The 23,315-nt window shown below is 40.5% G+C and overlaps 1 protein-coding gene across 2 annotated transcripts in view; it reads right to left on the reverse strand.

Moving 5' to 3' along the window:
- Window positions 1–23,315, reverse strand: part of sbno2b (strawberry notch homolog 2b) — a 202,296-nt gene that overhangs the window by 129,923 nt on the left and 49,058 nt on the right. For both annotated transcript variants that reach the window (XM_061888715.1, XM_061888714.1), the window contains exons 2-3: window positions 10,713–10,941; window positions 10,546–10,634 (exon numbers count right to left, since the gene is read on the reverse strand). In XM_061888715.1, the coding sequence (XP_061744699.1) occupies window positions 10,546–10,634; window positions 10,713–10,820 (197 nt within the window). In that variant the 5' untranslated portion in view covers window positions 10,821–10,941. The remainder of the gene's footprint in view (window positions 1–10,545; window positions 10,635–10,712; window positions 10,942–23,315) is intronic.

Genomic DNA, 23,315 nt, shown 5'->3' on the forward strand with positions numbered 1-23,315 from the left:
TGCCTTCTATACCTTGTGACACGGGTCAAACTAGCTCTTTTAGAGGTAAAGTTTGCCGACTCCGGATATATAACAACGGGCGGGTGGCGGGCGGTTGCGGTTCTGATAAAATGTTGGTTCGGGTGGATGGCGGGTGGATGACGACTTTAGTGATATGGTTGCGGATGATATAATTGCCTATCCACGCATCTCTATTATTTAGTGTAATGTGAAAGAGTCCTTCATTGCACGATTACATTTCTGAATTTCATGGATTCATACGCAGGCGCAAAGGGGGTGCATTAATTCCAATTGGGAGCACGTTTCGGCCAGAAATGTTGGCACCTATTGGAAAAGTGTCTCCAGACTCTATTTAGCATGATGGCTAGATGCTAGCGTGACCCCAAAGAGATAAGAAAAGCAATTTCTTGTCCAAGAGCATAAAAATGTGTTTAACATTTGCGGGGTACACATGCTGTATTGGGATTTGGACGGATCCAAAAAGAGTTTGAGCCGAAATATGTCATACAGGAATTAACTATGGACGCAAAACATTCAAGAAATGCTTAGTCACATGTACTGTGTTTAAAGAACTGTATTTTCCAGACCACAGGACAGGGCGCACCGGATTATAAAGCGCACTGCCAATGAGCGAGTCTATTCAGGTCTATTTTCATACAAAAGGGGCACCTGATTAAATGGCTTATCAAAGGGGTCATATTATTACTATTATTTTTTTTAAAATGCAAAACACTTCTTTGTGGTCTACATAACATGTAATGGGGGTTCTTTGGTCAAAATGTTGCATAGATTATGTTTTGCAAGTCAATTCCTGACCGCCGTTTTGTGGGCGGTCTTATTTACGTGGCTCATCTTTTACAGTGTCTTCTCCCCGTTATCTTTGTTGTAGCGGTGTAGCGTGCAAGGATAGGAGAACACACTTCTACAGAGCTGAAAATATCTTGCGGCGTACTTCAAGGATCAATACTTGGATCAAAATTGTTCAATCTCTATATAAACAACAGTTGTAAAGTTACAAAGGACTTAAAGTTAGTATTATTTGCAGATGACACAACTGTGTTTTGTTCAAGAGAGAACACACAGCAGATAATACAAAAAATAACAGAAGAAATGAACAAATTAAAAAGATGGTTGAAAAAAACAGACTATCGTTGAATCTCAGTAAAAGTAAAACAATGCTATTTGGTAACAGTAGAAGATAAAGTCAAACACAAATACAAATAGACGGAGTAGATATTGAAAGGCTAAAATAAAACATTTCTGGGTGTAATAATAGATAAAAACATTGGAAATCTCATGAAAAAAATATACAACCTAATTTTGCAAGAAACATGTCAATAATGAATGAAACAAAACATGTTCTACTGTAGACCAAAAATCACTTCATATTCTCTACTGCTCACTAGTGTTACCATATCTGAATTTTTGTGTAAAAAATATGGGGAAATAACTAAAGATGTGCGCTTCATTTATTAACGGTGTTACAAAAAACATCAATTAGAAAAATACATAAAGTTCTATATAGAGAACATACAAACCCTTTATTTATTGAATCACAAATATTGAAATTCAACAATTTAGTGCATTCACAAAAAGCTCAAATTATGTATTAATCAAACTATATAACCTGCTACCCAAGGATGTACAATACTTTTCAACAAAAGAGGAGAAATATAACTTTAGAATAAAATCTAATTCAAAACATGTGTATGCTCATACAACACTTAAAACCTTTAGCATATTAGTAGGGGATATGAAATTATGGAATGGATTAACCAAATAAATCAAACAAAGCACCAATATGATTCAGTTTAAGAGACTGTTCAAACACAAGTGTTCACAATTTACACAGAACCATAATTATCATGAACATCTTGAACCCCTTTTGAGATAAAGATTATTTATGTATTTAATATTTCTTTACTTACTAAGGTATATTATTTATTTATTCACCGTTCTGTTACAGAGAACAAAGATATGGAAAACAAATGCAATGGTATGAAAAGGGGTAAGATTAAATAAGATCAGTTTCTGCCTACTTCTTTTCGGACGTGCTGTAATGAAACAACTGGAAATATGTGACGCATTACATTGCATCGTATGCATGTTCCAAATAAACTGAACCTGAACTGAACTGTCATTTCCTTGCCATACTGGCATAGATGTGAGTTACATTTCAAAACCTGGAGAGAAGAGTACAACCAAGGGCTCCTAGTCCTCAACTGAAACACGATATCTGCTCAGTAATGTAACTTGTACAAAATGTTTGTCTTCACAAGCAATCCAAGAACCTGGTATTAGGAACTAAATGACTCTTAGGGATGACCAAAATACTGATTTGCACATCACCTAATAAACATGGCATGAAACTTCTACTTTCCTGTCAGCTGCCAATATATTTTTCTTCAAACCAGCACAATTATGAAATAGGAACATCTTTGCTATCAACAGGCTTTAATAATCTATAGAGTCTGGCTGCAGGCACTGTCAGCAAGTTAGAAGGCAGTTTATAGTTAAGTGGCCTATCTGGCATACCTTGATGCACATCAAAGAGCACATGTTACAAAAGAGTATTTCTTTTGCAAACCTTTCTGAAAAGTGTAGTCAAAATTAGTAAATAAGTAATTATCGCTGCATAAATTAAGCCCTCTTGAGCCATGGCAGAACTAAGAGTAAAAATATGTTTAAAAGATGCAGTTCTATTTTCATGACATCATCCTGACCTGACAAAATGCATTCACATGATCAACCGTTGCGATGCGCGGGGCATTACCACAACTCACACAGGCTCTGTTGTGCTCATGCATACGTTCTTTGAGAGTCACCTTTCATTTTGCTATGATGTCATAAAGGCTAGAGAGAGTGCAAGAATAAAGCAGTGATAGGGGTTTTGTTTTCTTCGAGTGGCTCCTGAGCGCCCACTACAGTTTTAATGTGGAATTCAAAATATGCTTATAATTAATGCAAGCGAATCAAAAGAGGAATGCAGTAACTCTGACATAGTGACCATAACCTACTCAGTAGCCTAGTGGTTAGAGTGTCCGCCCTGAGATCGGTAGGTTGCGAGTTCAAACCTCAGCCGAGTCATACCAAAGACTATAAAAATTGGACCCATTACCTCCCTGCTTGGCACTGAGCATCAAGGGATGGAATTGGGGGTTAAATCACCAAAAATGATTCTCAAGTGTGGCCACCGCTGCTGCTCACTGCTCCCCTCACCTCCCAGGGGGTGGAACAAGGGGATGGGTCAAATGCAGAGGACAAATTTCACCACACAAAGTGTGTGTGAGACTATCAGTGATACTTTAACTTAACCATTACGTACTTGGTCACCTCCCTGACTAAAGCCCCTCTCTCCCGATCGCTTAGTTTAGACGGCCGGCCAGCTCTTGGAAGAGACCAGGTGGTTCCAAACTACTACTGATTGAGGCCACTGCGCTCATTATGACCTTAAAGGCAGCAGATATTTTTCTGTACCCTTTCCCAGATTTGTGCCTCCAAACAAAAAACATTTTCGACTTCTTTCTTGGTTTGTGTTCTGCCATGCACTGAGAAGTGTGGCACCTGATATATAGACAGGTGTGCCTTTCCAAATCAAGTCCAACCAATTGATTGGACCAAATCTGGAGGAACATCTCAAGAATGATCAGATTAATAAACATGATGCACCTCATTTGACTTTTGAGCTTTGTGGCTCAGGCTGTTGATACTGTATTTTCGGAACTATAAGGCTGTGGAGGTCTCTGTCCCGAATCCTTGTGTGTGTTGCGGGAAAACACCACACCCTTGCGCAGCCGTTACAATCAATTTACTGTTTTATAACAATCAATGTTCAAAGTCTTTTTAGCTTTTCAGCTCATGACCCATCCCATCCATCCATCCATTTTTACCACTTATTCCCTTTGGGGTCGCGGGTACCACTGGTGCTTATCTCAGCTACAATCGGGCGAAAGGCAAGGTACACCCTGGACAAGTCGCAAACTCATCGTTGGGCCAACACAGATAGACGGACAACATTCACACTCACATTCACACATTAGGGACAATTTAGAATTGCCAACCAACCTATCCCCAGGTGCATGTCTTTGGAAGTGGGAAGAAGCCGGAGTACCCGGAGGGGACCCACGTATTCACGGGGAGGACATGCAAACTCCACACAGAAAGATTCCGAGCCCGGGATTGAACCCCATACTACTCAGGACCTTCGTATTGTGAGGCAGACGCACTAACCCCTCTTCCACCGTGAACCTCCAGTGTTGTGGCTTTTCAGCTCTCTCTCTCGTCTGGCAGTCTCACTCTCCTCCGCCAGCCCCCTCTCATGGTTTCCAACGCTGCTGATAAAGGCAACAGGTGATTAGATAACTCGTTCCAGCTGAGGTATCTATTCACCTGTCTGCTGCTTCCTGGCCGGCCCCTGCACACACCCCGCCCGCAGGGAACACGTGGACCACGCCCATCTCCACATGCTTTCACCGCCCGATTCAGGCCCTGCTGGCACTGCTCCATCCACTGGACCAGTTCTGGAGCACCCTTTCGGGTGATGTCATTCAATAGGCCAGTCAAATCCGCGAACTGACGAATGAAGCGGCGGTAATACCCCGCCAGTCCCAAGAACTGCCTAAGCTCTTTTTTTGTCTTGGGGGGTGGACAGGCTGCGATCGTCGCTGTTTTGTCTACCTGTGGCCGCACCTGCTCCGCTCCCAAGTGGTACCCCAGATTCTGTACCTCCCTCCGGCCTCCCGCGAAGCCCCCACCGGTTCCCGCTCGACACTCCCGGATGAAGCCGCGTCGCCGCTGAGAATGGCGCGGATATTCCCCTCGCCTACTGTCCGTGAGCGAACCCCCACACATTGTGTCAACAAAAGATTGACACAATCCCTAGAATTATGGGATGTGTGAGTTGCGCACTTACGGCAACTTTAACTTTATGCTTTTGGTTGTCATATGCAATTTCCACTGGTACATCAGGGTATTTGTGCACATCCCCATGAATACACTTGATTTTCACCCGTGTTGCCTGCCTCGAAATCCCGGGTCGAACCAGGTTTTGGTGGCTTAGGGACTGTTTACAGCCTGAATCCACCATCGCCCGGTATGTACCCCTTTGGGACATAGTACGTCTCCCCCAGATCGGGGGTGGGTGCTGGAGGCCCGACTACCCGCATCACCTGACCCACCTCCATCATGGAGCACTCCCGGCGCATGTGACCGGGTTGTCCGCACCCCCAACACACCGGCCCTGGCAGTTGAGGTACTTTCTGCGAGGGAAGCCCCCTCTCCACGGCGTCAGTACCCTGCAACATTTAAGGAACATGGTGATTATATCCCCGTGTCCCCCCCCCCCTTTGTAGTGTTGTGTTTTATTTTTTTGTGTGCCCGCATGGGGAACCTGTTTGTTACGACCGGGCGACTTGGTCCCTTCCACCCCCACATCGCGGAGCGAGTCAACGGCGGGGTGCTGGGGTGGGTCCCGCGGCCGTCTTTGGTGTTTCCTCACGCTGGACAGCCAGGTGTTCCTCCGCCAGCCTCACTGCTGCTTTGACGTCCGGGGGGCTGTGGTATCGTACCCAGGCTGAGGTCCTGGTTGGGATGGCGTCAAGGAACTGCTCCAGGATGATGGCTTCCAGCGTCTTCGGATCTTGTCACTGGGCCGCTGCGTCCTTCAGCTGGTACAAGAAGACAAATGGCCGGCAATCTGGTCCCAGCTTCATTGCTCGGAACCTTCGGCGATGGTCATCGGGGCTGCTTTTGACCCGGTCCAGTATGGCGTGACGGAGGTTGGCATACTGCATGCGGGCGGTTGCCGGAAGACTCAACACCGCCCGCTGTGCCTCCCCCACCAGGAGCGGCAGCAGTTTTGAGCTCCATTCTTCTTCCGGCCATCTGCTCGATGTCGCTGTCGCCTCAAAGACGTCGGGGAATGTCCTGGGGTCTTCCCCCTCCACCGTGCGCTTCATGGTTGACACCCCTCCCGTTGCCTCTGTTCTGTCCATCAGTGTCTTCAGCAGCTGTGACTGTGGCTGGCTTGCCGCTGAGGCCTGGGCCAGCACATGTCCAAGTGCTGGCCCACTTGGACCAGCATTTGTCCAAGTGCCTCCAGGGGTGTTGGTGCCGACATCTTTTTGTGGGTTCTTTTTTTGTTAACTTCTTGTTGGACGCCACTGTGGAGGTCTCTGTCCCGAATCCTCGTGTGTGTCGCGGTAAAACACCACACCCTTGCGCAGTCATTAAAATCAATTTAATGTTTTACAACAATCAATGTTCAAAGTCTTTTTAGCTTTTCAGCTCATGACCCCGTCATGTAAAGTGTTGTGGCTTTTCAGCTCTCTCTCTCATCTGGCAGTCTCACTCTCCTTTGCCAGCCCCCTCTCATGGTTTCCAACGCTGCTGATAAAGGGAACAGGTGATTGGATAACTCGTTCCAGCTGAGGTATCTACTCACCTGTCTGCTGCTTCCTGGCCGGCCCCTGCACACACCCCGCCCGCAGGGAGCGCATGGACCACGCTCTTCTCCACAAAGGCGCACTTAAAATCCTATTTTTTCCTCAAAACCCGACAGTGCGCCTTCTAACCCATTGCACCTAATGTACGGAATAATTCTGGTTTTTCTCACCGACCTCGAAGCAATTTTATTCTGTACACGGTGTAATAAGTGTGACCAGTAGATGGCAGTCAAACACAAGAGATACGTTGTAAGAGGTATGATGGCAATATGACTCAAGTAAACAACACCAACATTTTATATGTTCTATTGAAGATATATATACTACTAAATATATACTACACACGGCACTCAAAAATCTATCAAAATGTTTTAGTACGACTTTGGTAAGCTATGAAGCTACACCGCTTGATGGATTGTCGGAGCATTATACATACAAGTATTATTATGGTGTGTGTATAAGGTAAGACATTATCTGGCGTTTGTTTGGCTATGTTGTGTAAAAGCAACTTTTATTACCTTCTGGTACCTGCTAATGTGTATTTGGGATCTGCATTAATCATGAAAAATTGCGCGCATCCGCCTTTGTAGTCCGCGGCGATTCTGTAGTCGATAAGCTTCTTCTTTTTCTATATCTTCTTGTTATGGGACATTCATCCTCAGATGTTAGACTTAGACAATGAAATAACATGAATTGATTAACGTGGACCCCAACTTAAACGAGTTGAAAAACTTATTCGGGTGTTACCATTTACTGGTCAATTGTACGGAATATGTACTGAACTGTGCAATATACTAATAAAAGTTTCAATCAATCAATCAAAAACCTTAATGATCCAAAAGGGAAATTGTTCCACACAGTAGCTCAGTTACAATGATGGAAGGTGTAAGGATGGAAAGGACAATGCAGGTATAAATAGACTAAATGTAGCGATATAAAATATAACATATACGTAATATTTACATAATATATTTACAGTATAGTACATATTATATATACTGATATATCATATTATATTATGTCTATATAATATATACAATATATAAAAATTACCATGTACAATATTACAGTATATGTGACAGCTGCAGCATAAAATAGAGAGTAAATCCAGCAGAAAACAGAAAATAGACATTAAAAACAAAGAGAAGTAGCTAACATAGAAGGTGTCAGGTAATAAGACAGATATCATCTATTGCTGTATGGCGAGTAATAATACAGCTGCATGAAGTTGCCATTTCTAATATAAAGTAATGTAAAGTTCTTACTTATAGCTGTCAGTAAACTCGCCATGAAAGCGCTAAAACATACCGGTGTAGTGAGTTTACATTGTTCACCAAAGGAACTTCAGATATTAGACAATTCCGGTCGGACGGTTTTTCACGGGACATATTTTCGGCCTTGTTGCTGTTTCCGGAGGAGGAGATGCTTCTCTGTTATTAATTTAAGTAAAGTCTGAATGGCATTAAAACAGTTAGCTCCATCTTTTGACACTCCATCCACTCCGGTCCTTGCACGCTACACCGCTACAACAAAGATGACGGGGAGAAGACGTTACCGAAGGTGAGGCACAAAAATAAGACTGCCCACAACACGGCGCATCCGACTGTCAGAAAGCGGCTTGAAGAGGATCTGTAAAAAATAATCTATGCAACATTTCGACCAAAGAAGTACCATTACATGTTATGTACACCACAAGGAAGTGTTTTCAATTTAGAAAAAAAATAAAAATAAAATAATACTCCTTTAATGCGCCCAAAAGTACATATATCAAAATATATCGAAAATAGACCATTATTAAGTATTTTTTATTGTTGATACATTTGGAAAAAATCATAAAAAAAAAAAAAAAATCACACTGTTATTATGGGTTATTGTGTGTATAGTTTTGAGGACAAATTCTTTTCATTCCATTTTGGAATAAGGCTGTGACATAAAACGTGGAACAAAAGAAGCACTGTGAATCCTTTCCAGTTGTCCTGTACACACCTGCTTTGCCAGAGATGTAGCACAGGCAAACTGTGCTTCCTAGGTTATCATTATATTTAGCAAGTTTAGTTATGCATTAAAAGTGAAAGACACAGGTGTGTATTGCATTGTGTATTTAAGTTGTAATCAAGTACAAGCGGTCAAGAAAAACAAATGTTCCATGCGAGTGACAGTGGAGAGTCGCCTACATGCAGTGTGTGCATATATGTGTTACCATAATAATAATAATAATAATAATAATAATAATAAAAGGGGACTAGCAAAGTGCTGATAAAGAGAGATAGCTCAAAGAAAAACAATGACGAAATGGACAAGAGCGAAGACGAGAGAAGTTGTGATTATTTAAAGTATTTCCCCTAAAAGACGCATTTCGGCTAGAAAATGGATTTATATGACTACTCAACTAATCCAACAAATTAACTGATAAATTACTAAAATAATTGATAACTGCAGCCCTCTTAGGATAACCGATTGCTAAGATATTTGAGAGCTGCAGCCCTACCTACAATTGAAGTATGTGAGGATATTTTTGCATCCCTAATGTTTAAATAACTCCATTATTTCTTATGTAAAATAATCCCCCCGAAAAAAAAAAACACAAATGCATTTTGACACCAAATTGATCGCCCTTAACAACAGTGAGTGGTTTATGTCACCCATGTGTTATAGGTGAGGCCCTCTTGTAACCCATGATAGGCAAAATTCCAAAGAATCAATCAATGTTTATTTATATAGCCCTAAATCACAAATGTCTCAAAAGGACTGCACAAACCACCACGACTACGACATCCTCGGAAGAACCCACATAAGAAAGTGCAGTTCCCCTTTATTAGGCACCTGTGCTGAGTCCATCCTACACGGCCGAAGGGCTGCAGAAAGTACTGTGTAGTACCTGCTTTTGCCAATAGAAAAGTCTTATAGGGGAACTGCACTTTTCTAGGAATTGTTTTCACAATCATTATTAAGGACATGACCACGGATGGATTTTTTAATGCATTCTATATAATACATAAACGTAAATAAAAGTTTGTTTATAGCGTAGCCATTAGGAGATACACAATTTTGCCCATAAAACCAATGAATAAACATTCAAAAAGCACCAACAATACTCAATTTACATATTGTTATTATAAGCGCTAACGCAGGGGGTGATCAAGAATGATGGGTCAAATGCAGAGAATAATTTCGCCACATCTCGTATGTGTGTGACAATCATTGGTACTTTAACTTTTTAACTTTAACTTTATAGCGACGTAATCCCTTCTGTTTGTCCCTATATTTACATCATTGAGTGGTCTGCTTTTTCCTCTCTTCACTGCTCCCTGGAAGTTTATTGTACTTCATAAATCATGCCTCTCACCTGGAAAGTAGATGGCTGAGAATATAACCCTGAAAAGTTTGGACACTTTGACCACAATTTAGGAAAAGGCAAGAATGACACGAAAAGCGATTGTAGTTTACGACACATATTCTTACCTAAATGGGAATATATAAACTTCCTCGAAGTCGGCATACCAATGACAGCAGACCTTATACAGTAAGTGATGTTTTATTGTGTTTGTTGGCTCTCATGAAGTCTCTAGTGAGCAGAAATCAGTGATGGAGAAGAGAAAAAAAAGCAAATGTTGTGATGCGTTTTTGAAATGACGCTTAAAATGATCAAAATATGTAAATATTAATTTCTTTAATAAATGTGCATGTTACTCCATATACTACATATACTCCATATGTTACATATATACTTACAACATGTATATAAAACCCTAATAAAAGGTGTATGAATTTTAGGGGTTATATAGGCAGAATTCAACAGCTCCCATAGGCTCCCTTGTAAGCATACTTTTGATTAAATGTATTTAAAATTTAGAAAAAATCCATTCGCCGTCATGTCTTTCATAATGATTGTGAACTATAGGCAAAATTCCAAAGAAAGTGCAGTTCCCCTTTATTAGGCACCTGTGCTGAGTGCTTCCTACAAAGGCTGCAGAAAGTCCCCTTTGCACAAAAATAACATTGAAAAGTGTATTTGTCTGCCATTTGGATTTGATGTTTAAAATATAAAAAACATTCAGGGAAACTGCAAATACCATTGTTTGTTTTTAACATAGCAACTTACTGGTTTCCGGATTGCATAGGGCAGTGATCGCCATATTCCCCCGGCTGAGAGTAGGACCTCCAGGATCCAGAGGGGCCAAATAGCGGACTCTAAAACATAATGTAACGAACATCAACCATGCGCAGGAAGCAGAAGAGGATCAAATGACTAAGATGTCTTTAGCGTACCTCCATGTTAGAGGAGGCTACAGAGAACATGCTGCTGTCCAGCTGAGGGCCTTCTGGATGCAGGTAGTTCTCCCCGTCCATGGCCAGTGCTGAGGGGAGGGTGGGCATCAGACTTCAGTTTCACACATGACCACACTATAGGACATATGCGTCGGCCCAAAATGCCACCCCGTGCTGCTGGCTGTGCTCTGAAATTGTACTTCTAGCACGGGCAAATGCTCTCCATGACCTGGAAGAGAGAGCAAAGTACAGAGAGTAAGTGTTAATGATGTCCTTACATACAGGCCCATATTTGTACTATACTCTACACTGTCCCGCCTGTAATTTGTGGTGGATTCAAGTAAAGACCTTTTTTTATTGTCTGCACACTGCTGATTTTTTTTATCTTATACACTGCAAAAATGCACTATAAAGAAGCAGAAAAGTCTTAAAAGTACCATATTTTCTGGACAACAGGGCGCAATGCATATGAGCGGGTCTATTCAAGTATTTTTCTCATACAAAATGCACGCAGGATATGAGGCGCATTAAAGGGGTCATATTATGATATTTTTTTCTAAATTTAAAACATTGTGGTCATGCTTGTGGTCTACATAACATGTAATGGTGGTTCTTAGGTGAAAATGTTGCATAGATAATGTTTAACAGATAATCTTCAAGCTAGGGCTTGGCAATATGGCCTTTTATTAATATCTCGATATTTTTAGGCCATGTCACAATACACGATATATATCTCGATATTTTGCCTTAGCCTTGAATGAACACTTGGTGCATATAATCACAGCAGTATGATGATTCTATGTGTCTACATTAAAACATTCTTCTTCATACTGCATTAATATTTGCTCATTTTAAACTTTCATGCAGAGAAGGCAATTACAACTGAGTCAATTGACCAAAACTGTATTTATTAAACAGTTATTAAGCAGTGGCACAAACATTCATGTCATTTTAGAACAGAAAGTGCAAGGTTGTCAGAGACATTTTAAAACAAGCTATTCGTGCACTTTTGTGCATGATGTCACTAGGATGACATATCAAAACAACACTAAAGTGCACATATCCACACGCTACAATAGTTTAAAACAAATAAAGTGCACTTTTGTGCATGATGTCATCCAAGCAACTTTATCATGGACGCCCCTGCTTATTTCAGCAAGACAAGTGTTACAACAGCGTGGCTTCGTAAAAAAAAGAGTGCGGGTACTTTCCTGGTCCGTCTGCAGTTCAGACCTGTCTCTAATTGAAAATGTGTGGCACATTATGAAGCGTAAAATACGACAGCGGAGACCCCGGACTGTTGAATGACTAAAGCTCTACATAAAACAAGAATGGGAAATAATTCCACTTTCAAAGCTTCAACAATTAGTTTCCTCAGTTCCCAAACGTTTATTAAGTGTTGTTAAAAGAAAAGGTGATGAAACAGTGGTGAACATGTCCTTTACCAACTACGTGTTGCAGCCATGAAATTCTAAGTTAATTATTATTTGCAAAAAAAAAAAAAAAAAGTTTATGAGTTTGAACATCAAATATTTTGTATTTGTAGTGCATTCAATTGATTATGGGTTGAAAAGGATTTGCAAATCATTGTATTCCGTTTATATTTACACATCTAACACAATTTCCCAACTCATATGGAAACGGGGTTTGTAAGAAGGTGCGCTTGTTTTACGTCTCTGGGAGAAGGAGAGACAAGAAAGAGTGGGAAACGCATGCAGTGTAATGCCTGCAGCTAAAAGCAACTGTGTGAGAACATATACTTGAATATCACGATATAGTCATTTTCTATATCGCACAGAGACAAACCCGCGATATATCGAGTATATCGATATATCACCCAGCCCTAGTTATAACACATGGATTTATTTACAGCACAGGCCAAAAGTTTGGACACACCTTCTCATTCAATGTTTTTTTTTGTTTTCATGACTCTACGTTATAGATTGTCACTGAAGGCATCAAAACTATGAATGGACACATGGAGTTATGTAATTAAAAAAAGGTCAAATAACAGAAAACATGTTTCATATTCTAGTTTCTTCAAAATAGCCACCCTTTGTTCTGATTACTGCTTTGCACACTCTTGGCATTCTCTAGATGAGCTTCAAGAGGTAGTCACCTGAAATGGTTTTCACCTCACAGGTGTTCCTTATCAGGGTCGATTAGTGCAATTTCTTGTTTTATCATGCCCTGCTAAAGAGGTTAATAATGTAACCAATGTCTCTACCTAAATATTGCTTTGAATGATCTGTATTTTACGTCTTGTACTTAATATCGTCTTAAAAACGTTTTCCATCTTGCAGTAACGTGTAATATTGCTACTGTTAACAGCCTATGTCAACACTTGAGAATTTGGAATAATTTCATCAATCACAGTTGACGTTATGAAGGAATACAAAAGGTTTCAGGGATACAAAACTTCAGGGAGCTATTTACTATCTAAATGTTGTATTCAACTTAATAAGAGCTGCTACCGTCTCAAGAAACTCACTGCACTTATTGCTTGTTTTTATTTACTTTTTTTTTTTTTTTTTTAACAAACATGCTTCATGCGTTAAAACAAAGTTAGGGTTGGAGTTTGTAATAGTATAATTCTAAATTTTGACGCCAATATGTCACCGAGTGTGTAAATGTGAGTGGGAATGTTTGTCTGTCTATCTGTGTTGGCCCTGTGATCAGGTGGCGACTTGTCCAGGGTGTACAACGCCTTCCACCCTAATGCAGCTGAGATAAGCTCCAGGACTTCTGTAGAAGCAGTAAGCGACTGCAAGACATATTTGATCAACAGCCACACAGGTCACACTGAGGGTGGCCGTGTAAACAACTTTAACACTGTTACAAATATGCACCACCCCGTGAACCCACACCAAACAAGAATGGCAAACACATTTTGGGAGAACATCCTCACCGTAACACAACATAAACACAACAGAACAAATACCCAGAATCCCATGCAGTCCTAACTCTTCCGGGCTACAATATACACCCTCCCCCCAACCCCACACCATATTGTAGCCCGGAAGATTTAAGGCTGTTGTGTTACGGTGCGGATGTTCTCCCAAAATGTGTTTGTCAATTTAGTTTGATGTGGGTTCACAGTGTGGCGCATATTTGTAACAGTGTTAAAGTTGTTTATACGGCCACCCTCAGTGTGACCTGTGTGGCTGTTGATCAAGTATGTCTTGCAGTCATTTCCGTATGTCTGCAGAAGCCTCTTACAATATGTGACTGTGCCGGTACACTGTTTGTATGGTAGAAAAGTGGACGAGACGGCAGGTTGTAGAGGATGCTAAAGGCAGTGCCATCCCGGCACGCCCTTAATATTGTTGTCCGGGTGAAAACCAGGAGAATGATTGCCGCGGGAGATTGTCGTAAGGGGTTCTGATATTCAGGTGCTTCCTGGAAAGATCGCGAGAGTTGGCAAACATGTTGCTAGAGGCGAATTCATTAAAAAGTGCATGTTAGATTTTTTTTTAATAAATCTTTTCTTGCGGCCCAGCCTCACCCAGTTTCTGCATCCAGTGGCCCCCAGGTAAATTGAGTTTGAGACCCCTGCTCTAAAGCATGGGTGTCAAACTCTGGCCGTGTAATTTCATTTGGCCCTTGAGGCAATATCTAATTAACATTAAAGCTGGCCCGCCGGTATGATACAACAGCGGTGCCACTGTAACACCGCATTCACCACTAATAGTCATACTTGTCAACCCTACCGATTTTCCCGTGAGACTCCCGAAGTTCAGTGCCCCTTCCGAAAATCTCCCGGGGCAACCATTTTTCCGAATGTCTCCAGATTTCCACCGGGACAACTATATTGGGGGCGGGCCTCAGGGGCATTGCCTTTAGCGTTCTCTACAACCTGTCGTCACGTCCGCCTATCCTCCAAACAAACAGCGTGCCGGCGAAACCTCATAATATAAGCGGCTTGTACACACTCATAAGTGAATGCAAGGAATACTTGGTCAACAGACATAAAAGACACACTGAGGGTATAAACAACTTAAACACTGTTACAAATATGCGCCACACTGTGAACCCATCCATCCATCCATTTTCTACCGCTTATTCCCTTTCGGGGTCGCGGGGGGCGCTGGCGCCTATCTCAGCTACAATCGGGCGGAAGGCAGGGTACAACCTGGACAAGTCGCCACCTCATCACAGGGCCAACACAGATAGACAACATTCACACTCACATTCACACACTAGGGCCAATTTAGTGTTGCCAATCAACCTATCCCCAGGTGCATGTCTTTGGAAGTGGGAGGAAGCCGGAGTACCCGGAGGGAACCCACGCATTCACGGGGAGAACATGCAAACTCCACACAGAAAGATCCCGAGCCTGGATGTGAACCCAGGACTGCAGGACCTTCGTATTGTGAGGCAGACGCACTAACCCCTCTGCCACCGTGAAGCATGACTGTGTGTAGAAGCCGCTTATATTATGAGGCACACTGTGAACCCACACCAAACAAAAATGACAAACACATTTCGGGAGAACATCCGCATCGTAACCCAACATAAACACAACAGAACAAATATCCCGAACCCCTCGCAGCACTAACTCTTCCAGGACGCTACAATATACACCCCCCGCTACCACCAAACCCCCACTCCCATGCTTGTTCAATATTCAATGCAAAACTTGTTTGGGTCCCTATTAAAAGGTGAATTTGTTCAACCTTGGCCCGCGGCTTTGTTCAGTTTTATATTATGGCCCACTCCGTATTAGAGTTTGACACCCCTGCTCTAAAGCATATCTCCACCCCACACTGAAAGCTCAGCGAACATGTCACAAATCTCACTCCGTTTGACAGCTGAATCAATCTAATCTCGCCACACTCTCACAATGCCTGTCATTCTGCAACACTCCCATCGCCTGAGACGAATCCAGTGTGCAAGTCCGTCCCCCACACCCCATGCTACCTTACTTCACTCACTCTCGCAGCCACCAATCCGGGACATACGCCAGGTCTGTTCACTGGGGACAAAGCTGAGGAAATAAACCCTAATAGGGTTCACGAGGGTCAAAATAAGAGAGCCTTTGTCTGTCTTGGTGTGTGCATGAGAGCAAGCCAACATGTTCGACACACGCACGCACACACACACACACGCACGCACGCACGCACGCACGCACGGGAAGGACATTTTTTTTTTCTGAAGCATACTGTTAGCATAAGCCCAAAAGACCAGATACGACAAAAAGTAAACATACTAAAAATGTAAAATAGGAATACAATTCAAGTATAGTCATGGAGTAGAGTTTCTCGTGCAATAATTGGAAGATAATTGCTCAATTAATTACTGGTTCAGTTAGTAAAGGTCCACTGCTGTTGGTAGGTACGTGTCCTGCATCCCTGACTTGTTGAATCTATAAAGATGCAGTTAACTAACGAAAAAATACCCTGCAATATTCAGGGCTGTACACGTGTACAGTTAAGCAGTTCGTGTTGTCAAAAGTATCTATACTTTGATACCAACCAACCAAATGACATCCATAACAGAATTTCTTAGTATTGTTAGTAGGGCTGGGCGATATACATTGAGTTTGTAAGATGTATCGATATATATTTAAACAAGATATGAACTAAGAAAATCTCGTAATATCGATATAAATTCTTTCACATTAAAATGACCAAAACACCGCTTATTTGTTGTGTTCCTTGTTCTCCCCCGCAACACTCAATGGGCTACTAAACCCCCTCCTCTTCCTCCTTCCAATAGGTGCTTGCTAGGGGTGTAACGGTACACAAACATTTCGGTTCGGTACGTACCTCGGTTTAGAGGTCACGGTTCGGTTCATTTTCGGTACAGTAAGAAAACAACAAAATATAAATTGTTTGGTTATTTATTTACCAAATTTGTAAACACATTAAACTGCCTCAAGTTGTTGCTTGGATTGAATAAAATGACAAAACCTTTCTTCTACATATAAAAAGTGCAACATTAAACAGTTTCAAGTCAACTCATCATGCTTAGTTTATTACAGCATTTGGGAAGTCTGTAGTTGACTTTTATTATACACACACGAACGCGCGCGCACGCACGCGCGCACGCACACACACACACACACACACACACACACACACACACACACACACACAGACACACACACACACACACACACACACACAGCAAAATGAGCTAACGTAACGCTAAAAGCTAACTAGCCTTCATTTCAACTATGAGCGAGCTGAGCTGCAGTTTAAGTTTCTAGAAGGTCAACAGGCTCATAGTGATGTTTGTAATAGTTGTGACTGGGAAGTGTTTTTTATAATTTGGGGAGTGTACGATGTCAGCTGCTCACCTGCTAAACACATATCTGCTCATCTCGACCGGAGCACTGACTCCATGCTTTCTGAATACATACTGCTGATTGGCTGTTACATCGCTCTGAATATGCACTGCTGATTGGCTTTGTATGTAACCAATCAGATGGTTGTGTGGGCGGGACAATACTGGGTGTCCACTGCTCGGACAGAGGCAGAAAGCAGAGCATCTTGCTAAGACTTTAGTTTACAAACTCGCTTGATACACCCTCGTACCGAACCGAAACCCCGTACCGAAACGGTTCAATACAAATACACGTACCGTTACACCCCTAGTGCTTGCACTATAAGAACATCCATGATTGGTTGGTTGTTTACTACGATGAGTCACGGTTGGTTGGGATTAGGGCAAAACATTAGGGGCAGGCCAATCAGAGGCGACATAGGGCGGGTCATCGAACCAGGAAGTGAAATCACAACGGACATACCAAATGAGTCGAACAAGTGAAGATTTATACATCAAAAAAATGAGTGGAAGATGACAGAGGGATTCTCTTCCTTCTTTTAGCGATGTAGATGACATCCAGGAAACCCACTATGCGTCGACTTGACCACATTTGAACAAATGTATGCGTCTGAATAAAGTTGTTTAACATGTAAGCCCATATCTCGCACGAGAAATGCTGCCAAAAAATTAAGTTAAGTGAAAGTACCAATGCTTGTCACAGACACACTAGGTGTGGTGAAATGTGTCCTCTGCATTTGACCCACCCCCTTGTTCACTGCGCCCGGGAATAATTTTTGGTGATTCAACCCCCAATTCCAACCCTTGATGCTGAGTGCCAAGCAGGGAGGTAATGGCTCCCATTTTTATAGTCTTTGATATGAACCCACAACCTACTGATCTCAGGGCGGACACTCTAACCACTCGGCCACTGAGTGTGTGTGTGCTCAAATGAGGACGATCGTAGCCGCACAACTACGTAAAGTCACCTACTTGGAGCTGACCAGAACTGTACGTGTGTGACAGTCCATTACATCGTCGACTGGGAATTAAAAAGTGCATGCCTGCAAATTTATTTTTTATCCGCGTTTGATACATTTTAAATTTTTTGCACAGCTATGTTATTTATTTTACGCAGAAATAATATTTTTCTATTTTATTTATGTTATGTAATTCTGTGCTACTTAAACAGTTTATTTTCTGTGCTGTTAATACCCATCTCGACTAACTGGGTAAATAAATGTGCCAGTGACTGTTAACAGTACAGTTGTCATTTACTTCAATGTCAGTGAATCTTGCTAAAAAATTAATATCTTTATATGTATACTTTCACCGGAAAATATATCAAGATATATATTGTACATTGAGTTTAAGTAAAAATATATGGGGATATACTTTTTCGTCTATATCGCTCAGCCCTCATTAGTACTGAATACTAAACAACACTTTTAACTCCATGAGTTGTGTTAATTCTTGGCGTATGAGCACTGAGTCACCGCTTAAGAAGAAGCCAGGGATCTTTAAAAATAATCAGCCAGTGTCTCCCAATATATATATTTATGTATTCCAGTCAGCCCGTTACAAATTTGGATTTGACGCGCATGTTTCTCCCTTGCTCACAAATAAATTATAATGGAACTGTGTTTGTGTGCATTATAGCTTGAATTGTACACTTGAAAACATACCTAATACACAAACCTGCTTTTCCAGAGAAAGACGGAGAAAAGATCCGTGTAACCACTTTATCGATCTGCCGATTTTAAGTGAAACGAGAGAAAGAAGTGGAAGTGTGTGTCTAATCAAGTACAAGTGGTCATGAAAGGCAAAGTACTGGCTGCACGAGCGAGAGTGGAGATCCGACAACACAAACCCAGGGAGTCTTCTTTACATGTCAGTACGTCTCCATGCACTAAATTAGTCCGACTTCTCAAATAGTTTGGCTTTTAATGCTTCCTGCAGCCCTTGGAAAGACCTTAATCCGATCGTGTTTGACGCGTTGGCGACGCATTGTGTATGCGCGTTGTCACCCCAAGGATGCACGAGGACCAAGACAGGCAGGAATTGCAGGAAATACTTGATTTAATACAAAAATACAAAAACACTGATACAAACGGACAAAAGAAAAGGTGTGCCGAACGCACGGGGAGCTAGGCTAACACTTAGCAATGAGAACAGAGTCCAAAAATCGCGTGCCGAGCCCACAAGAAGCTAAGACGAAAATTAGCACTAGAAATGACATCAAAGAAGAGATACCAACGTGAAAGTTGCGTGCAGCAAACAAACCATCAAGACAGAACTGAGGTCGAAAACAGGCTATCAATCAAACTCAGGTGCACATAAAAAAAAGAGCAGGTGGGACAAATTTGAAACCAAGGTAACCAGACAAAACAAGGAAGTGCACAATCCAGAGATCGGAAGAGTCCAAAAATAATCAAGAAACACAAAAAGACTTAAAACCCAAAACCAAATATGATCCGGGTGGCGGAACATAAATTTGTTCGGTTTTTGAATAGTGGAACTAACACACCTGGTTCATGCGATTGGAAACCAGATCTCTTGGGGAGGAGGGGTAGTTTAGTTTAGTTTATTAAGGATCCTCATTAGTCTACACCGCAGTGGCCAAAATCACAAAGCAAAAGATTACAATGCAGTATAACATGATCAATGATAAAATGTTGTAATACAAAAATAGCAACAACAAAAAACAAAAGAAAAAATAATTTTGAGTTTACATAATAATACTAATTGATGTATATTTTTGCAAAAATAAAACAAAGAACCAACGGCCTATAACAGTGGTTCTCAACCTTTTTTCAGTGATGTACCCCCTGTGAAATTTTTTTTTAATTCAAGTACCCCCTAATCAGAGCAAAACATTTTTGGTTTAAAAAAAGAGATAAAGGAGCAAAATACAGCACTATGTCATCAGTTTCTGATTTAATTAATTGTATAACAGTACAAAATATTGCTCATTTGTAGTGGTCTTTCTTTAACTATTTGGAAAAAAAGATATAGAAATAACTGAAAACTTGTTGAAAAATAAACAAGTGATTCAATTATAAATAAAGATTTCTACACATAGAAGTAATCATTAAATTAAAGTGCCCTCTTTGGGGATTGTAATAGAGATCCATCTGGATTCATCAACTTCATTCTAAACATTTCGTCACAAAAAAAGAAATCTTTAACATCAATATTTATGGAACATGTCCACAAAAAATGTAGCTGTCAACACTGAATATTGCATTGTTGCATTTATTTTCACAGTTTATGAACTTACATTCATATTTTGTTGAAGTATTATTCAATAAATATATTTGTAAAGGATTTCTGAATCGCTATTTTTAGAATATTTTAGAAAAATCTCACGTACCCCTTGGCATACCTTCAAGTACACCCAGGGGTACGCGTACCCCCAATTGAGAACCAATGGCCTATAACATACACAGTGTACCAAAGACAAACAATAAGTGACAAAAAGTACCATCCATCCATTTTCTACTGCTTGTCCCATAATCAATAAAATAGTCATGACATTAGGTACAATCTAGAATAATCTAAAATAATGCACTTTGTGACTTAAATAATAAATATGACAGAGCCATATTGGGATTTCTTTCCATAACTTGAGTTGATTTATTTTGGAAAACCTTGTTACATTGTTTAATGCATCCAGCGGGGCATCACAATAAAATTAGGCATAATAATGTGTTAATTCCACGACTGTATATATTGGTATTGGTTGATATCGGAATCGGTAATTAAGAGTTTGACAATATCAGATTATCGGATATCGGCAAAAAAGCCATTATCGGACATCTCTAGTTACAACATCATGTGTCCGTCCATCCATTTACTACCGCGTGTCCCCTTTGGGGTGGTGGGGGTGCATTCAGGCGGTAGGCGGTGTAAACCCTGGACAAGTCGCCACTTCATCGCAGGGCCAACACAGGTAGACAGTAAACATTCACACTCACATTGACACACTAGGGTCACCACAGACCAGGCACGCTGAACAGATTCCTTGGGCAGCAAAGACCAAGTGAACCCCAGCCTGATCCGAGTGAGACCAACACAAGAGGAAGAGAGGAGTGGGAAGACGTTGCCACTCCTCCTTGCCCCCTCTTCTCTTTACTTCTGCTCCTTTTATTACTTATTTCCAGTTGTTTTGCTAACAAAAAAAGGTAGGAGAAAACAGACCTTATTTAATCCTACCCCCTTTCATATCATAGCAGTTGTATCCCATTTCTTTGTTCTCTGTTTGTAACAGAACCGTGAATAAGTAAATACGTAAATAAAATCAATAAAACATACAATAGGTAAGTAAACAGATATTAAATACATAAAAAATATAAGACCAAAAAACATATACACAACAAAGTTTTCATCAATAAATAGTTCATTATTTTATGGTTCACCAAGGATATAAATGAGATTATCTCATGTAGTTTGAACAGTTTTTAAACTGAATCATATTAGTGCTTTGTTTGATTGTCATACCTAATCCATTCCATAATTTGACTCCACATACAAATATGCTAAAGGTCTTAAGTGTTCTACATACATACAAATGTTTTAAATTAGATATTTCTCTCAGATTATTTCTCCTCTTTTGTTGAGGGGAAATTGTTGTACATGCTTGGGTAGCAGGTTATAGTTTGCTTTGTACATCATTTTAGCTTTCTCCAAATGCACCAGGTCGTTGAATTTCAGTACTTTAGATTCAATAAATAAAGGGTGTGTTCTCTTTATTCAATATTATGTATTATTGTAATTGATCATTTTTGTAACACCATTAGTGAATGGAAACACATTTGTAGTTATTTCACCATATTGTACACAATAAATCCGAAATGGTAACACTAGTGAGCAGGAGGGAATATGAAGTGATTTTTGGTCCACAACATCAATCCATCCATTTTCTACTGCTTGCATCTTGCGTTATTCATTATTGATGTGTTTACTGCTCCTTTATATTGTATATTTTTTACATGAGGTTTTTAGTTCAATTTGTAATCTATTACACCCAAAAATGTGTTTTCTTTTACCCTTTCAATATCTATTCCGTCTAGTAGTATTTGTTCGACTGTTACCAAAACAGCACTATTTTAAGTTTTGCTGAGATTCAAAAATAGACTGTTTTTGTTAAACCCATCCATCTATCCATTTTCTACCGCTTATTCCCTTCGGGGTCCTTCGGGGCGCTGGAGCCTATCGCAGCTACAATCGGGCAGAAGACGCGGTACCCCCTGGACAAGTCGCCACCTCATCGCAGGCTCTTTTTGTCAAACCATCTTTTTCATTTGTTAATTTCTTCTGCTATTATTTGTATTAGTTTCTGTGTGTTCTCTCCTGAACAATTATGTTTCAAGCAAAATGTTATCAATTTTCTGCAAATATTCAAAGTTTATTCATAGAAAGGGGATGTGGGGTATAATATAACCTCAGAGGAAAGGCAAAATATAAACACGTTTCAGTACTTAGCACAAGGAAAAGTTTTTGTGTCTCAGTCGGTGGGGTGAAATTATCGAATAGCCTGAATGATGAGCTCAAATACCGTTCAATCATTAAAACCATTTTAAGAAATTGTTCAAATCTAATATTTTGGTTCGGTATATTGACGTCTCGGCTTATTTTGAATATGAGTATGAATGACTTATGTGACTTACTATTGATTCTATATTGATAATTGTAAGCACATTGTTCTGGGCAAATTAAGTTATGTGGATCCAGATGAACGTGATAAAATGTGGTTCAGAGAAAAGTGGACATTAGTTAAAGTAACTATGTAAAAAAGGGGGGATTCAAAAAGTGTATACTTCTTCCCATTACCCTTTTGAGATGTCTAATTAAATTAAATGTTCTTAATTAAATTTAATTTTCTTTTTTGTGAAATAATAATATTGCCATTGAGCACAAGATTGTTCACTGGAGATATGTATGTATATGATGTATTACATGTATGATGCAGAGCTGACTATGACTCAATAAACAACCACACATTCATGTTTCTAACAAAACACAGTCGTGTCATCTGCAAGTAATACTAACTTTAAGTCCTTTGTAACTTTAGAAATGTTGTTTATATGAATATTGAACAATTGTCTTCCCTGAGGTACGCCACAAGATATTTTCAGCTCTGTAGATGTGTGTTCGCCTGTCTTCATGTATTGCTTCCTGTTGGTTAGGTAGTTTGTTCACGACCAACCCTCTGATGCCATACCATTCTAACTTGTTTATTAAGATATTATGATTGATTGTGTCAATTGCTTTTTAAATCCATACATTTTGCAGCAGTTGGTATCTATTGCATTGGTTATCTCTTCTGATATTTCG

The sequence above is a fragment of the Nerophis ophidion genome, linkage group LG26 (genome assembly GCF_033978795.1).
Source record: "Nerophis ophidion isolate RoL-2023_Sa linkage group LG26, RoL_Noph_v1.0, whole genome shotgun sequence".
In the NCBI taxonomy this organism is placed as follows: Eukaryota; Metazoa; Chordata; class Actinopteri; order Syngnathiformes; family Syngnathidae; genus Nerophis; species Nerophis ophidion.